Source organism: Anabrus simplex, chromosome 3, assembly GCF_040414725.1.
Source record: "Anabrus simplex isolate iqAnaSimp1 chromosome 3, ASM4041472v1, whole genome shotgun sequence".
NCBI classification, from domain to species: domain Eukaryota; kingdom Metazoa; phylum Arthropoda; class Insecta; order Orthoptera; family Tettigoniidae; genus Anabrus; species Anabrus simplex.
The window spans coordinates 523,821,967-523,837,340 of NC_090267.1; the positions used below are offsets into that span (position 1 = coordinate 523,821,967).

The 15,374-nt window shown below is 37.8% G+C and overlaps 1 protein-coding gene across 2 annotated transcripts in view; it reads left to right on the forward strand.

Moving 5' to 3' along the window:
- LOC136866583 (8-oxo-dGDP phosphatase NUDT18) overlaps positions 1-15,374 on the forward strand; it is a 115,995-nt gene that overhangs the window by 40,753 nt on the left and 59,868 nt on the right. For both annotated transcript variants that reach the window (XM_067143682.2, XM_067143681.2), the window contains exon 5: positions 1,919-2,024. In XM_067143682.2, the coding sequence (XP_066999783.1) occupies positions 1,919-2,024 (106 nt within the window). The remainder of the gene's footprint in view (positions 1-1,918; positions 2,025-15,374) is intronic.

A 15,374-nucleotide genomic window follows, 5' to 3' on the forward strand; every position in this document is an offset into this window, starting at 1 on the left:
ACATCTTTCTAATTTCTATATCAATGTTCGAGGTGAACAAATTTCTTTTCTTAAGAAAGCTCTTCCTTGCTTGTGCTAGTCTGCATTTTATGTCCTTACTTCTGCCATCATTAGTTATTTTACTACCCAAGTAACAATATTCATCTACTTCCTTTAAGACTTCATTTCCTAAGCTAATATTTCCTACATCACCTGCCTTCATTCGACTGCACTCCATTACTTTTGTTTTGGGCTCATTTATTTTCATCTTGTATATCTTCTTCAAGACTCTGTCCTCCATACCATTCAGCAGTTTCTCCAGACCTTTTGCAGAGTCAGATAAAATAACAATATCATCGGCAAATCTCGGTTTTGATTTCCTCTCCTTGGATTGTGATTCCCTTTGAAATTCCTCTTTGATTTCCTTTATTGCCTGTTCTTTGTAAATACTGAAAAGGAGAGGGGACAAACTGCAGCCTTGCCTCACTCCTTTCTGCATTGCTGCTTCTTTTTCAAAGCCCTCGATTCTTATCACTGCAGACTGATTTTTATACAGATTGTAGATAATTCTCCTTTCTCGGTACGTGATCCCGATCACCTTCAGAATCTCAAACAGCTTGGTTCAATCAACATTATCGAATGCCTTCTCTAGATCTACGAAAGCCATGTACATGGGCTTGTCTTTCTTAATTCAGTCCTTTAAGATCAGACGTAAAGTCAGGGTTGCTTCACGTGTTCCTACATTTCTTCCGAAGCCAAACTGATCTTCTCCCAACTCAGTTTCAACTTGTCTTTCCATTCTTCTGTAAACAATACATGTTAAAATTTTGCAGGCATGAGATACTAAACTAATGATGCGGTAGTTTTCACACTTTTCAGCACAGCCTTTCTTGGGAATAGGTATAACGACATTCTGCCAAAAATTGGATGGCACCTCTCCTGTATTATACATCTTATATACTAAACGGAATAACTTCTCCATGCTGGTTTCTCCTAAGGCAGTAATTCTGAGTGTAAGTCATCAATTCCCGGTGCCTTGTTCCTATTTAGGTCTCTCAAAACTCTGTCGAATTCTGACCTCAAAATTGGGTCTCCCATGTCATCAGCATCAACAACCTCCTCTTATTCCTGAACCCTATCATCTACTTCTTTACCTTCATACAATTGTTGGATATATTCCTGCCATCTTTCTGACTTGTCTTCTTTCCCTTGAAGTGGTTTTCCATCTGAGCTTTTAATATTCATACACCTAGATTTCCTTTCTCCAAAGGTTTCCTTGATTTTCCTGTATGCAGCATCTACCTTTCCTAGGACCATACAACCTTCGACATCCTTGCACTTCTGTCGGGTATTCTTTCTTAGCTGTCCTGCAGTTTCTATCTACTGCATTCTTTATTTGCATGTATTCTTTTGTGCCCTCCTCATTTTTTTTGCATTCTTGTACATTTGCCGTCCGTCAATCGGTTAAGTGTAAGAAAGGGCCAAGAGCCCTAACTTCGCCACAGAAAATAAAGGCTTTTATTTGTGTGTGTTCACCATGGTTTGTACTCTTATGGCCAACACTGCGATCTACTGTAACTTGTAGCGGTCAAGGAATATCAGTTCACAGTGTACCAGCTACAGACAGTGCTCTTCGTCTCGTGGTGGATTTTTGTTGTTGTTGCTGTCAACGCCGTGAGGAGAATGGTTAACAGCTGACGTGGTGGTAGACATGATTATTTAGTACAGTTTTTGTTTTTAGTGTGTGTGAGGTTGTTGCATACTGTAGTGTTCTCGTTGATATGTGGTGTGTCACGGAGGGTATTAGAGTCTCTCAATTTCATGCCCTCGCCTTCATTTCCTCCAGTATCATATCTCTTCCATGTTTCCCCTCTGATTACTGTTGCCAAACAGCTTGTCAATAGTGTGTTGAAGATTGATTATCTTTTGTTCCTTTCAGCAATCGTATTCATATTCTCCTCTCAGAAAAAACTGAAGTACATGTACCTGTCTGCGAGATAAATCCTCTCCGGAATCTCCATTCAACTTTGAAAAAGTTCATGACGGTAAGTGATGTGTGAGAAGACCTTATGGTCAGCTATTGATATTACTTAAATTATATTTATATTGTTGTTTGAGTCATCAGTCCATAGACTGGTTTGATAAAGCTCTCCATGCCACCCTATTCTTCGTAACAAGTGCATCCTACATCTGCTCTAATCTGCTGGTCATGTTCAGCTACACCACACGCTCCCTGAACTTGTTTCTCTTGGAAGATACCCCAGTGTTCACAGGGCTTCAGGGCTTTAACCATCTCAGTATAAACTTTCTGTATTACAGTTAGTTTCACAGAAGATGACATATGTTCTGAAAGTTTGAAGGAAAGTAGCTGCTAAAATAATAGTAATTCCCTTAACGTGCCACTGACTATTTGTACGGTTGTTGGAGAAAGCCGCTGCTATCATTGTAGTGTAGAATATGAAAAGGCCATGAAGCAATGGCGGGGAAATATTTACTTTTCTTTTGTCCACATTCGCAACGTTTTTCTGGAGCTCAGACAGTGAGTACGTAGTTGCTGAAGGTCCATTGCAGCGAACTGAAACTTTCATTGTAGTTATAATGTAGGTTTAACATAAGTCCGGCCCCGCAGTGTAGGGGGCAACGCGTCCACCTGTCACCCGTAGGTCCCGGCTGGGTCAGGGGTTTTTAATTGTAATCATAGCGAGTAGAAGAAATAAGTGTCATCACTCTCCTAGTTCATCGGTTCCTCCGCTAGGCCGCTCTCCCAGCAGTATTTGAGCTTGAGCTTACAAGTCAGCGTACGAATAAAATACAATTATTGCTAGCAAAATATTATGTTTTTGCTCACCATTCCAGAAGTCAGTTGTCATATAGTTTAGATACCTTCCTGGTAGACTTTGTGGTCTTGGAAGATTTCAGTTCCTTTCTCGTCTGTCTTGTTACAAAATAAAATAGACATTTCATATAATGTAACACAAGTTTAGGGATAATGTCCGCAACACAGTCATCGCAGCATCCTAATTCTTTGGAATTAATAGTGATACTGTGCAAACTGTCCAAACACTCGTAAAATATATCACCCCATACACTGTGTTCACAGGAGAGTTTTTGTTCCACTACACTTTCAACTTGCACGAACACATTATAAACTGCTCTTGAAGGATGTTTGAGGAAAGTGCTGTCAGTGCCGTATTTATTGCTGTAGTCCCTAATAAATGTGAGGGCTGTGGCAAGTATTTCTTCTGTAGGCTTTTCGTGAAGCAGGCTGACACATTTGGCATTTTGTGACCTTGGATACATTGCGTACTATATATCGTCCTAGATAATAAATCACACACTTCTTTGCAGGACTTCGGCTATCGCTGTTAATTAGACCTAAATTGTTCTCCCATTCCGATAAGAGGTCATCCATGTTCTCAGTGAAGTCTATTGCTTGCCTTATTTTATTTTGTGCATTTTCTACTACAGCCTTATTTGTCTCTCCTGTCTTCTTAGTCAGTGTTCTCATTTGATTGACGAATTATGTCAATGTCCATTCAAATTTGGGCTCACAATTACTGCCCGATGACAGGGCAAGTTTGGTTGGGATATAAATAGACTGCAAGATGTGTAAATTCAGAAAATCTATTGTTGAAGGGTGGTCGTCACAACTTAATGAGCGTAGTATACCAAAGTGCCGCTCTAGTGGACACCTGTATGGTGCTCTCAGTTGTTACTCTTAGGGAGTCAACAGTTCTTTCTGAAGCAAAACAATGCTGCAAATAAACTGTATGAATCACAGTAAGAAGTTACAGTCTTTAAACAGTACTAGAGGAATCAGACAACAAAGCAATAATCGATACACTAAACAAAGGGACTCTGAATCAGGCTGCTTTAAAACTGGAGGAAATTCTTAAGAAGGCAATACCTCCTACAGTAATTAACAATAGAAAAGCAAAACCATGGTTTACAGATGCCTGCTACAAAGCAAGAAAAACAGCTTTGTCAGCCCTGCATGCAGCAAAATTGCAGTGCACAAAAGAACGGCTGGAGTACTACGCCAATTTACGAAGAGAATATAAAGCCATAGCTAAACAAGCCCCTCAGACGTTTTTGGAAAAGGAAGAAAAATGTTTAATTGAAGGGGCTACTCAGGACCCTTACAAAGCTTTGCGTCCTAAACAGCCAAAGTTTTCTCGTAATATGCCAATGGCTGTCTGGGAAGCGCACCTTCGTGCAATTCTTCAGGAGAGGGACACGCGGCCAATTAATTTTCATGTCGACCCAACAGTTATCCCGAATGACTCAGAAATTTACGCTTGAAGAAATAGAAGAAACTGTTAACAGCCTAAAAAATGGGAAATCATATGGTCCAGGTAACATTTATAATGAACATTTGAAAGGGATATTCCCAGTGTTGAAAGAATCCATCTGCCAGTTATTGAATGAATGTTTACAACAGGGTAGGATACCAGACAGCTGGCCTAAGTCCACAATAAAAATGATGTATAAGGGCAAAGGTGATAGAGCAGACCCTAATTCGTACAGAGGAATTGCTCTGGAATGCACTCCCTTAAAGACACTGACTCAGTTAGTATGTAAGCGCCTCACAATATTAATAGACGACAAGCTCCCAGATTCCCAGTTTGGCTTCAGAAGAAGAAGATCAACCATTCAAGCAATCGATTGTCTACAACAGTATATTAACAGAGCTCTCGCAATTCCAAAGGGAAAACTTCATGCAATCTTTATTGATTATTCTAAGGCTTTTGATACGATCAATAGAGTTATCGTATTAGAGAAGTTGCGAAAGATCGTCGGACCTAGTTATTATCTGCTTCCAATCATCAAGAATCTCCTTACAGACAACTGGGTAGAGATTAGTGATGGCATCACCAAGTCATATCCGATACTTCAAACCATTGGCGTCCTTCAAGGCGACCCCCTAAGCCCATTGCTTTTCATTGCCGCCACAGCTGATATCGTACAAAGAATAGATTCAGAAAATGTCAATATTCTCATGTATGCAGATGACATGGTTCTGACGTCAACTTCTCAGTTGGATTTGCAGACTACTTTTAATAAAGTTACGAAATGGGCAGAAGAGAACCAGCTGAGGTTAAATGAAAATAAGACTGTCTCTTTGACCTTCAGAAAAGGAGGAAAACGGGGAACATTCTTAATCAATGACCAGCAACTGAAGTTGGTCACAAATTTTAAGTACCTAGGAGTCACTTTTCAAACACCGGGGAGCGTGTTCTCTTTACATGTAAAAGACCGACTAAGTGTTGCCATAAAATCCATTAACGACATCAGATCTTTGAGCCATTTCTCACTTTCATGTGCTATCAAGTTATTTCATCTTAAGGCTAGTCCTGTAGCCACTATGGATTAGAAAATATATGGATATATCTTGGAAAGAGGCAATTACACAGTATAGAGAAGGTGAAAGCATTATATTTAAAGAAAGTACTTTGCCTGTCAAAGTACACTCCATCACGCCTCGTATACCAACTGTCGAGGGAAATATTCTTTGTGGAAGAGCTGCTCCCGGCCACCCCAGCGTACAAGGAACTCCTACAACAGCTTCAACAAAAGAGAGACATCATATAGTGGGACTCTTACTAATGTGATGCGATGATCAACCGCAACTGGACTCAGGGAGGCTATGAGTTGTGACCAGACTCTCACCAACGCCTGTGTATTAAAGCGAGCTTTCATGAGCCAAGTCCGGACTGCAGGTGCAAAAGATGCGGCAAACTTTGTGAACGCTATCACGTACTTAAGTGTAAACTGAGAATAGAATCCTAAACAAAATTCTGTACGGACGATTGCTCATAAGAATTTTGTCTATGCACATTTGTGCGCAATAAAACATTTATTTATAAAAGTATTATTCTTCCCACTGAGGTTATCTCTCCATTTTATTAAGGTTTGATGCCCTATTGAATCTTTATAAAGAGCCCCTGCTGGTGTAGAAGTATTTAATATATCTATTAGAATGTTTAATTCCCTTGTGAACGTTTGTCGGTTTGCTGTCTTTAAATTCCTCCGAGTTTATCTGTCTAAACAACTTTATACCATTTGCAACAGTTACTAATTAACTGAAAAGCAAGTCTCACGTTCATGCGCTGAAATGAAGTGGGGTCTGTATGTGCAGACGTTAGCTTGTGGCAAACTTTCAAACCTGCAAATTTATGGCAGTTATCCATTTCAAAAACTTGTCAATAGAATTTCAAGTCCACAACTTCATTATTGTAATAGACTTGCTCTTTGTCGTGGAAATTATTTATGATGCACTTAATTATATGTACAGCATCTGAAAAGGCCCAGAGTCTCTTACTAGAATCAGAAGGATTAGAAATAGAGCACACGACATTCCCTTCTTTCCCATTTATTCCTAAACATTTCCACACCGTTTTATTACACTGACTTATGTTTAAGGTGAAACCTATAATTCTAGTGCCAATTTGCTCCAATTGTAAGATCATCTGGATTAAAATTTGTCACAAAATATCACCGGGTGTGAAATTTCGGCTTGCATGCACAGCAACCTGTCGAAGCCAATTGTGCAATAGGGGCACAAACACATGATTTGAGAGTTTATTTTTCCCGTGCTCTTGGGAATGTTCTCCTAAATTTACGAATCCATAAACTTTTAATGAGTTGGTGTTAAACTGAACCTCTTCTCTCAGTTTTATTTCGTCATATATGAGAATTCCCGTGGGATTGTTTTCACTCTTCTCATCACAGAAATAGTTCTCAATAGCACTAATGGCATGGGTGTTCACCCCGCAAGGGCACCTAAGACCTTTAACTAATTTTCGTAGGTGAGCCTCCGAAGGAAGGGGAAGCATGTCATGCCTTAAACACTGTCTATATCAGGCCTTTCCAACTCGAGCACTTAGTCCCGGGGCGCACCAGCGCTGCACTCTGCAGCCCCGCTCCCCTCCTTCCCCACCTGCCCCACGCAGTGGCCGGTTCATGCATACGTAAGAGACAGTACATTCATTCTCATTCTCTCTCTGTGTGTTGTCATTTTCAGTAGAATCTATTCGATAGAACAGATAGCGGAGCAGTTGGATGTCGTTTAATCCTTCATGGGTGGATTCATATTTTGTTCTCAATACCGAAGGGAAAGCTCAGTGTTTAATTTGTCATGTCATCTTAAGCGTAAAGTCTTTAACTGTTCGACGACAATAAACATGCTTTCACCTCTGATGACACTGTTGGCGGAGCAAGAACCGATTGAAATGCTAAGTTAAAATCTGAATTGTCAAGTTCTTCACAGATAAGTAATAACTTACTCATTAGGAATTGTTTTACATGCAATTTAGGAGATTTGTTTTCGTTTTTGGTTTTGTATTATTAAGAACTGTTTATTATTAGACTTAGATGTGCTGCTAAGAAAACCCGCTGGGCGAGTTGGCGGCACGGTTAGGGGCGCTCAGCTGTGAGCTTGCATTCGGGAGATAGTGGGTTCGAACCCCACTGTCGGCAGCACTGAAGATGGTTTTCCGTGGTTTCCCATTTTCAAACCAAGAAAATGCTGGGGCTGTTCCTTAATTAAGGCCACGGCCGCTTCCTTCCCATTCCTAGCCTTTTCCTATCCCATCATCGCCATAAGACCTATTGCAAAAAAGAACCCACAAAGATAATTATTTTAATTATCTTCCTGTCCCACAGATACTTGAACCCAACACTTTAGAAGGTGCAGTTCAAGCACGTTATGGGCTATTGTTGCTCTGAAAATCGCAAAAGAAGAGATGTTTTCAATTCTGAATTTAAATAAATGGAGAACTAAGACTTCTCTGTCTGATGCGGACTTAGAGGCTGAACTTAGAATTTCTACTGCCAACTTGATTGTACCCATTATTGGTAAATTAGTTGCCACAAAACGATGTCAGCAATGGACTTAAACGCTAAATGTACATTAAGGTGGACGCAAAGTATGTACAGAATAAATTGTGTGTTAATGTGTTCACAGAACTGTCATAAATAATATTGTTTTCATAAGCTGCACGCTGACTTGACGACCTGTGGTTCTGCCTCTGCCACTTCCCCTCCTTCCCCCACCACCTCAACGGTGCTGCTGCCAGGGCTGTGGGAGCACCTCAGTTGGAATCGCTTGGTCTATATCCCTTAGGTGATTTAATTTTAAATAAGAGACTATCTAAAAGGAATTCATTATCATATCTCATCCCTTCCTTATTTCTTAGCATGGTATCAATAATCACCTTTTGCTTTCTGCTTAATGTCGGGTCACTTGAATAATTTGGCTGTAATTTGGAATCTCTTAGTTGTTTTTCTAGCAACAAAATTTTAGCATTGGCTATTTTCAATTTATTACGGATAGTCATTATATTACGTCCCTGTCTCTTTAGTTTGTTTCTAAGCGAACTTATTGTCTTTATGAATCTATTTCATTTCTTGTAGCACTCTCAGAAAAAGCATCAAAATTTAATTCGTGGTGAGGCCTGTGTGATTTATTTCTTGAACCTTCCTCAGTCTTCGGAGGCTGTCTTTTAGGGATGATTTTCGTTTGTTTAATTGTTTCGTGAGATATTGTGGCAAATTGGGGAATATATGAGGGACAGCGCCAGTTTTCAGTTTCCATCTATCTCTAGGAATTTCTGCTTGTTCGCCTTGTATTACAAATAAATCTGATTTAACAATAAATTCATCAGAAAATTGTGAATCGCACTCATAACACTTAGGCATAGATATCAAGGATAATTTAATAAAAAACCACCTATTCAATACTTTCCACGTTTAATGTGGTTATTATCTACATGATTTTATGTAGACTTATTTGGTCAGGTACATGTTTCACCCATTACTTTGGGCATCTTCAGCCTGTAAACAACCTTTAGGTCAAGGTTTGGGACCTTTTTAACCAATCTAAACATACCAATATATACACTATATACAACATATACATTATATACAATATATACAAACATAAGTTAATACAGTTAAGTTTTTGGTCCTAATCTATCTAATATGAAAAATGTTCAAAACTAAAATGGATCTTCTTTTCGGTGAAGAGGATTGCATATCGGGGTTTATGTGACCCCTATATCATATGGAGTTCTTGACGTACCGTGTCTGGTGACAGGATGTGTCGTCAACAATAAGCGGAGATTTGAACTGATTGTTGCTTGTAGGTTGGTCAAGATTGAAAATATAAATTTAAATTAAATGTGTTTAAATTGGCAGTTCTATTCTGGTTAACTTAAAATGTTCAAAAATAAAAATAAAATGAAACGGATCTTCTTTTTTAAATCATAAGTCTTGAGAAGGGGTGATATTAAAACTGGAGCTTGTTTGACCCACGATTTTCAGGTTCTTGACGTAACTAATATTTAAATGTGTTGTCATGCACAAGTGGAGATTTTAAAAACCGATTGTTGTAGGTAGACTGGTCAAAAACGTTGTGAATGAAACTGTTAGCGTCTTGACTTTGGGTCTCATGTAACGTCAAGGAATTGACAAGAGTACAATATTTAGCTGTTTCATAGTTTTAGGCTGCTGCTTAATTGGGAAGAAACATCCTAGACACTTGATACAGTCTTGTGTGAAAATTGTTCCCGTTGATGTGTTGCTTGGTCTTTGGGAGGGATCTTAAGAATATCTGTAATGAAGTAGAAAAATAATTTTGAATTAAAAATTTAGAGCACGCGTTGTGATAAAATGTATTAAATTAACACCTCTTAACTGTAAAATGACTTACTTGTTCAGTTAATACTAGATGGACCTGTCTGTTCCGGCAGCGCCTGTCTTATCACCATTTCTACTCCTGGTGTTGTACTGGTGCGGTAATGGAGGGGCGGGGCATGGAGGGAGAGTGGGGGTAGGCTGGTCTATGGGCGTGTGTGCTGTTGCTGGAGGGGAGTTTCTAGAAGCGATATGGGCGGGTTTAACTTTTGGCTTGATGGATGAAGCATTTGAGTGTGGAGATTTAAATAATTGAGGGATTTTGTTTTGATCTGAATTCACGATATTAATTAATCTAGGTGTTAATTCGTACAAAGGATTTTTAATTTCATTGACGTCCTTGAGATTTTTATTTTTATTGTAGGTTTGGTCTAAAAAGATGTGTAGGTTTTCCAGTTCATTCATTAATTTCCCTTTACCTATGCTTCTAATGATGGTAAGATCTTTCTCTATGGATGTAAAGTGATGGCCCGTTTCTCTCATATGTTGGCTCATCGCTGAGTACTTATTGTGTTTTTGAGCGTTATAATGTTCCAGATATCTCGTGTTAAAGCTGCGGCCAGTCTGTCCGATATAAGAAAAATCACATTGGGTACATGTTAGTTTATATATGCCGGACCTTGAATAATGGTTGCTATTGTGATTGACCTTGTTGTGGTTAAAAAATATGTTTCGATTGGTGTTAACTGTCCTGAAGGCTATATTGATATTGTGCTTCTTTAAAGTATTTGCGATCTGATGGACGGCTGGGTTGTTATATGTAAATGTGGCGAAACTAGTTTTTTTAGGTTTTTCTGGGATGAGGTTAGTGGACAATTTAATTTTGATTTTATTAATCAAACGGTTGACCATTTCTATTTTAAACCCGTTGAGTTGAGCAAGATTCCTTATGTACTTCAGTTCAATTTTTAAATTGTTGCGAGAAAGAGGAATTTTTAAGGCTCTATAAATTAAATTATAGAAAGAGGCTTGTTTTTGGGACTTGGGGTGTAGGGATGAATTCATAATAGTTAAGGGAGAGTGTGTAGGTTTCCTGAATATTCGAAAATGAAAGGTATTATGTCCGCGTGTAATAGTTAAGTCCAAAAAGTTTAATGAATTCCTAACCTCATCCTCTTTAGTAAACTTAACATTGGGGTCAATTTTGTTTAGGGACTCCAAGATCTCGTCACTATTAGTGACATTTTTGTCGAAAATTATGAAGGTATCGTCTACAAATCTCAGCCATAAACATACGCCTTTTATTTATGTTATAATTTTTGTGTGTTCTATTGTGTCCATATAAATGTCTGCTAAGATGCCAGAAAGAGGGTCGCCCATCGCTAAGCCTTTTTGTTGGTAAAACTTTCCATTGAAAGAGAAAAAGTTGTTGCTTAAGACAAAATTTAATATCTTCATGAATTCTTCAATTTCCATCTTACTAAGGCCGCTGTGTTTATTGATATTATCACTGATAATTCTTACAGTTTCTTTGGTAGGGATGTTTGGGTACATATTTACGATGTCATAGGAGCACATTGGGTGATTGGGTCGCAGCTTAAACTTGTTTTGTTTAAAATTTCGCAAAAAGTGAATGAATTTTTTAAAGGGTGTTTATTATTGAAAACGTAATGTTTTTTTAGGAAGCCGTGAATGAATTTTGATACTTTATAGGTGGGGCTGTTTCTACAGTTTATGATAGGGCGGATTGGAATGTCCTTCTTATGAATCTTTGGTAAGGCTCTGGCTGTCGGAATTCTAGGGTTCATGTTAAAAAGTTTTTGTTGTTCTTGTTCATTGAAAAGAAAGTTAGAACTTCTTATTAGAGTTTTTAGATTTCGCTGAATTCTCGTGGTTGGATCTTTGTTGACTATTGTGTATATTTTGTCCTTAAATAAGTCTTCTGTTTTTTGAATGTATGTGTTTTGATCTAGGAGAACTGTGGATCCTCCTTTGTCCGCTTTTGTGACAATAATGTTGTTGTCGTCTATTTTCTTTTTTACGTTCTGGATCAATTTTTTTGTGGTCGAAATTTGAATATGCGTTTATTTCTTCCGCTAGTTTTGGTAGTTTCTTTTTTACCTCAAATCTGGTATAATTTTGTGTTTCTAAAGGGAGTTTAGAAATGTTAGCCTCGATCTCAGCTACTGTGTTGATAATATCCGTTTCTTTTTTCTTGCTAGGCCAGTTATGTTTTAAGCCTTTATTCAAGATCCTCATTTCTTCTTCAGAGAACTGTACGTCTGTCAAATTAACTACTGTGGGTGTATTGTTCTGTGAGGGAGCCGCTTTTTGCGTGTCTGAACTACGTTTTGTTAACCGTGATTGGGATGCTTTTAATTGAGATAGTTTCTTGTCGAGAGTAACTTGCTTCCTATCCAATAAAGCAATCAATTTATTGTCCACATGTAGTTGGAAAGAGTTCCATTCTAACGGATGTAAAGCCTGAGCTAACGCTAAATGAACTCTATATAACTGCAGATTTAAAAGTGACTTCTTTTTATATGACGCTTTGATTTCATTTCTTAACCAAATGTCGTTGACCTTGTTTTGAACTCTAATCGAACTTTGGTTAGATAAGTTTTTTCGCTGTGCAGGCTTCAAAAATTTTGGGATCAATTTTAGTTCTAGACACTGTTTTAGAAAGGCTATGTCTTTAGTTAGTTTACAGGCTGAAGATGCCCAAAATAATGGGTGAAACATGTACCTGACCAAATAAGTCTACATAAAATCATGTAGATAATAACCACATTAAACGTGGAAAGTATTGAATAGGTGGTTTTTTATTAAATTATCCTTGATATCTATGCCTAACGTCATCTTCAATAGGGAACAATAATGAGAGTTGTTACTTGTAATTTGGTAGCCAACCTGGCAAAATACCGTTTAAATAGGTACTTCAACCTTAAGGTCAAGATTTGTAAACTAACTAAAGACATAGCCTTTCTAAAACAGTGTCTAGAACTAAAATTGATCCCAAAATTTTTGAAGCCTACACAGCGAAAAAACTTATCTAACCAAAGTTCGATTAGAGTTCAAAACAAGGTCAACGACATTTGGTTAAGAAATGAAATCAAAGCGTCATATAAAAAGATGTCACTTTTAAATCTGCAGTTATATAGAGTTCATTTAGCGTTAGCTCAGGCTTTACATCCGTTAGAATGGAACTCTTTCCAACTACATGTGGACAATAAATTGATTGCTTTATTGGATAGGAAGCAAGTTACTCTCGACAAGAAACTATCTCAATTAAAAGCATCCCAATCACGGTTAACAAAACGTAGTTCAGACACGCAAAAAGCGGCTCCCTCACAGAACAATACACCCACAGTAGTTAATTTGACAGACGTACAGTTCTCTGAAGAAGAAATGAGGATCTTGAATAAAGGCTTAAAACATAACTGGCCTAGCAAGAAAAAAGAAACGGATATTATCAACACAGTAGCTGAGATCGAGGCTAACATTTCTAACCTCCCTTTAGAAACACAAAATGATACCAGATTTGAGGTAAAAAAGAAACTACCAAAACTAGCGGAAGAAATAAACGCATATTCAAATTTCGACCACAAAAAAATGATCCAGAACGTAAAAAAGAAAATAGACGACAACAACATTATTGTCACAAAAGCAGACAAAGGAGGATCCACAGTTCTCCTAGATCAAAACACATACATTCAAAAAACAGAAGACTTATTTAAGGACAAACTATACACAATAGTCAACAAAGATCCAACCACGAGAATTCAGCGAAATCTAAAAACTCTAATAAGAAGTTCTAACTTTCTTTTCAATGAACAAGAACAACAAAAACTTTTTAACATGAACCCTAGAATTCCGACAGCCAGAGCCTTACCAAAGATTCATAAGAAGGACATTCCAATCCGCCCTATCATAAACTGTAGAAACAGCCCCACCTATAAAGTATCAAAATTCATTCACGGCTTCCTAAAAAAACATTACGTTTTCAATAATAAACACCCTTTAAAAAATTCATTCACTTTTTGCGAAATTTTAAACAAAACAAGTTTAAGCTGCGACCCAATCACCCAATGTGCTCCTATGACATCGTAAATATGTACCCAAACATCCCTACCAAAGAAACTGTAAGAATTATCAGTGATAATATCAATAAACACAGCGGCCTTAGTAAGATGGAAATTGAAGAATTCATGAAGATACTAAATTTTGTCTTAAGCAACAACTTTTTCTCTTTCAATGGAAAGTTTTACCAACAAAAAGGCTTAGCGATGGGCGACCCTCTTTCTGGCATCTTAGCAGACATTTATATGGACACAATAGAACACACAAAAATTATAACACAAATAAAAGGCGTATGTTTATGGCTGAGATTTGTAGACGATACCTTCATAATTTTCGACAAAAATGTCACTAATAGTGACGAGATCTTGGAGTCCCTAAACAAAATTGACCCCAATGTTAAGTTTACTAAAGAGGATGAGGTTAGGAACTCATTAAACTTTTTGGACTTAACTATTACACGCGGACATAATACCTTTCATTTTCGAATATACAGGAAACCTACACACTCTCCCTTAATAAGTACTCAGCGATGAGCCAACATATGAGAGAAACGGGCCATCACTTTACATCCATAGAGAAAGATCTTACCATCATTAGAAGCATAGGTAAAGGGAAATTAATGAATGAACTGGAAAACCTACACATCTTTTTAGACCAAACCTACAATAAAAATAAAAATCTCAACGACGTCAATGAAATTAAAAATCCTTTGTACGAATTAACACCTAGATTAATTAATATCGTGAATTCAGATCAAAACAAAATCCCTCAATTATTTAAATCTCCACACTCAAATGCTTCATCCATCAAGCCAAAAGTTAAACCCGCCCATATCGCTTCTAGAAACTCCCCTCCAGCAACAGCACACACGCCCATAGACCAGCCTACCCCCACTCTCCCTCCATGCCCCGCCCCTCCATTACCGCACCAGTACAACACCAGGAGTAGAAATGGTGATAAGACAGGCGCTGCCGGAACAGACAGGTCCATCTAGTATTAACTGAACAAGTAAGTCATTTTACAGTTAAGAGGTGTTAATTTAATACATTTTATCACAACGCGTGCTCTAAATTTTTAATTCAAAATTATTTTTCTACTTCATTACAGATATTCTTAAGATCCCTCCCAAAGACCAAGCAACACATCAACGGGAACAATTTTCACACAAGACTGTATCAAGTGTCTAGGATGTTTCTTCCCAATTAAGCAGCAGCCTAAAACTATGAAACAGCTAAATATTGTACTCTTGTCAATTCCTTGACGTTACATGAGACCCAAAGTCAAGACGCTAACAGTTTCATTCACAATGTTTTTGACCAGTCTACCTACAACAATCGGTTTTTAAAATCTCCACTTGTGCATGACAACACATTTAAATATTAGTTACGTCAAGAACATGAAAATGAAAATCGTGGGTCAAACAAGCTCCAGTTTTAATATCACCCCTTCTCAAGACTTATGATTTAAAAAAGAAGATCCGTTTCATTTTATTTTTATTTTTGAACATTTTAAGTTAACCAGAATAGAACTGCCAATTTAAACACATTTAATTTAAATTTATATTTTCAATCTTGACCAACCTACAAGCAACAATCAGTTCAAATCTCCGCTTATTGTTGACGACACATCCTGTCACCAGACACGGTACGTCAAGAACTCAATATGATATAGGGGTCACA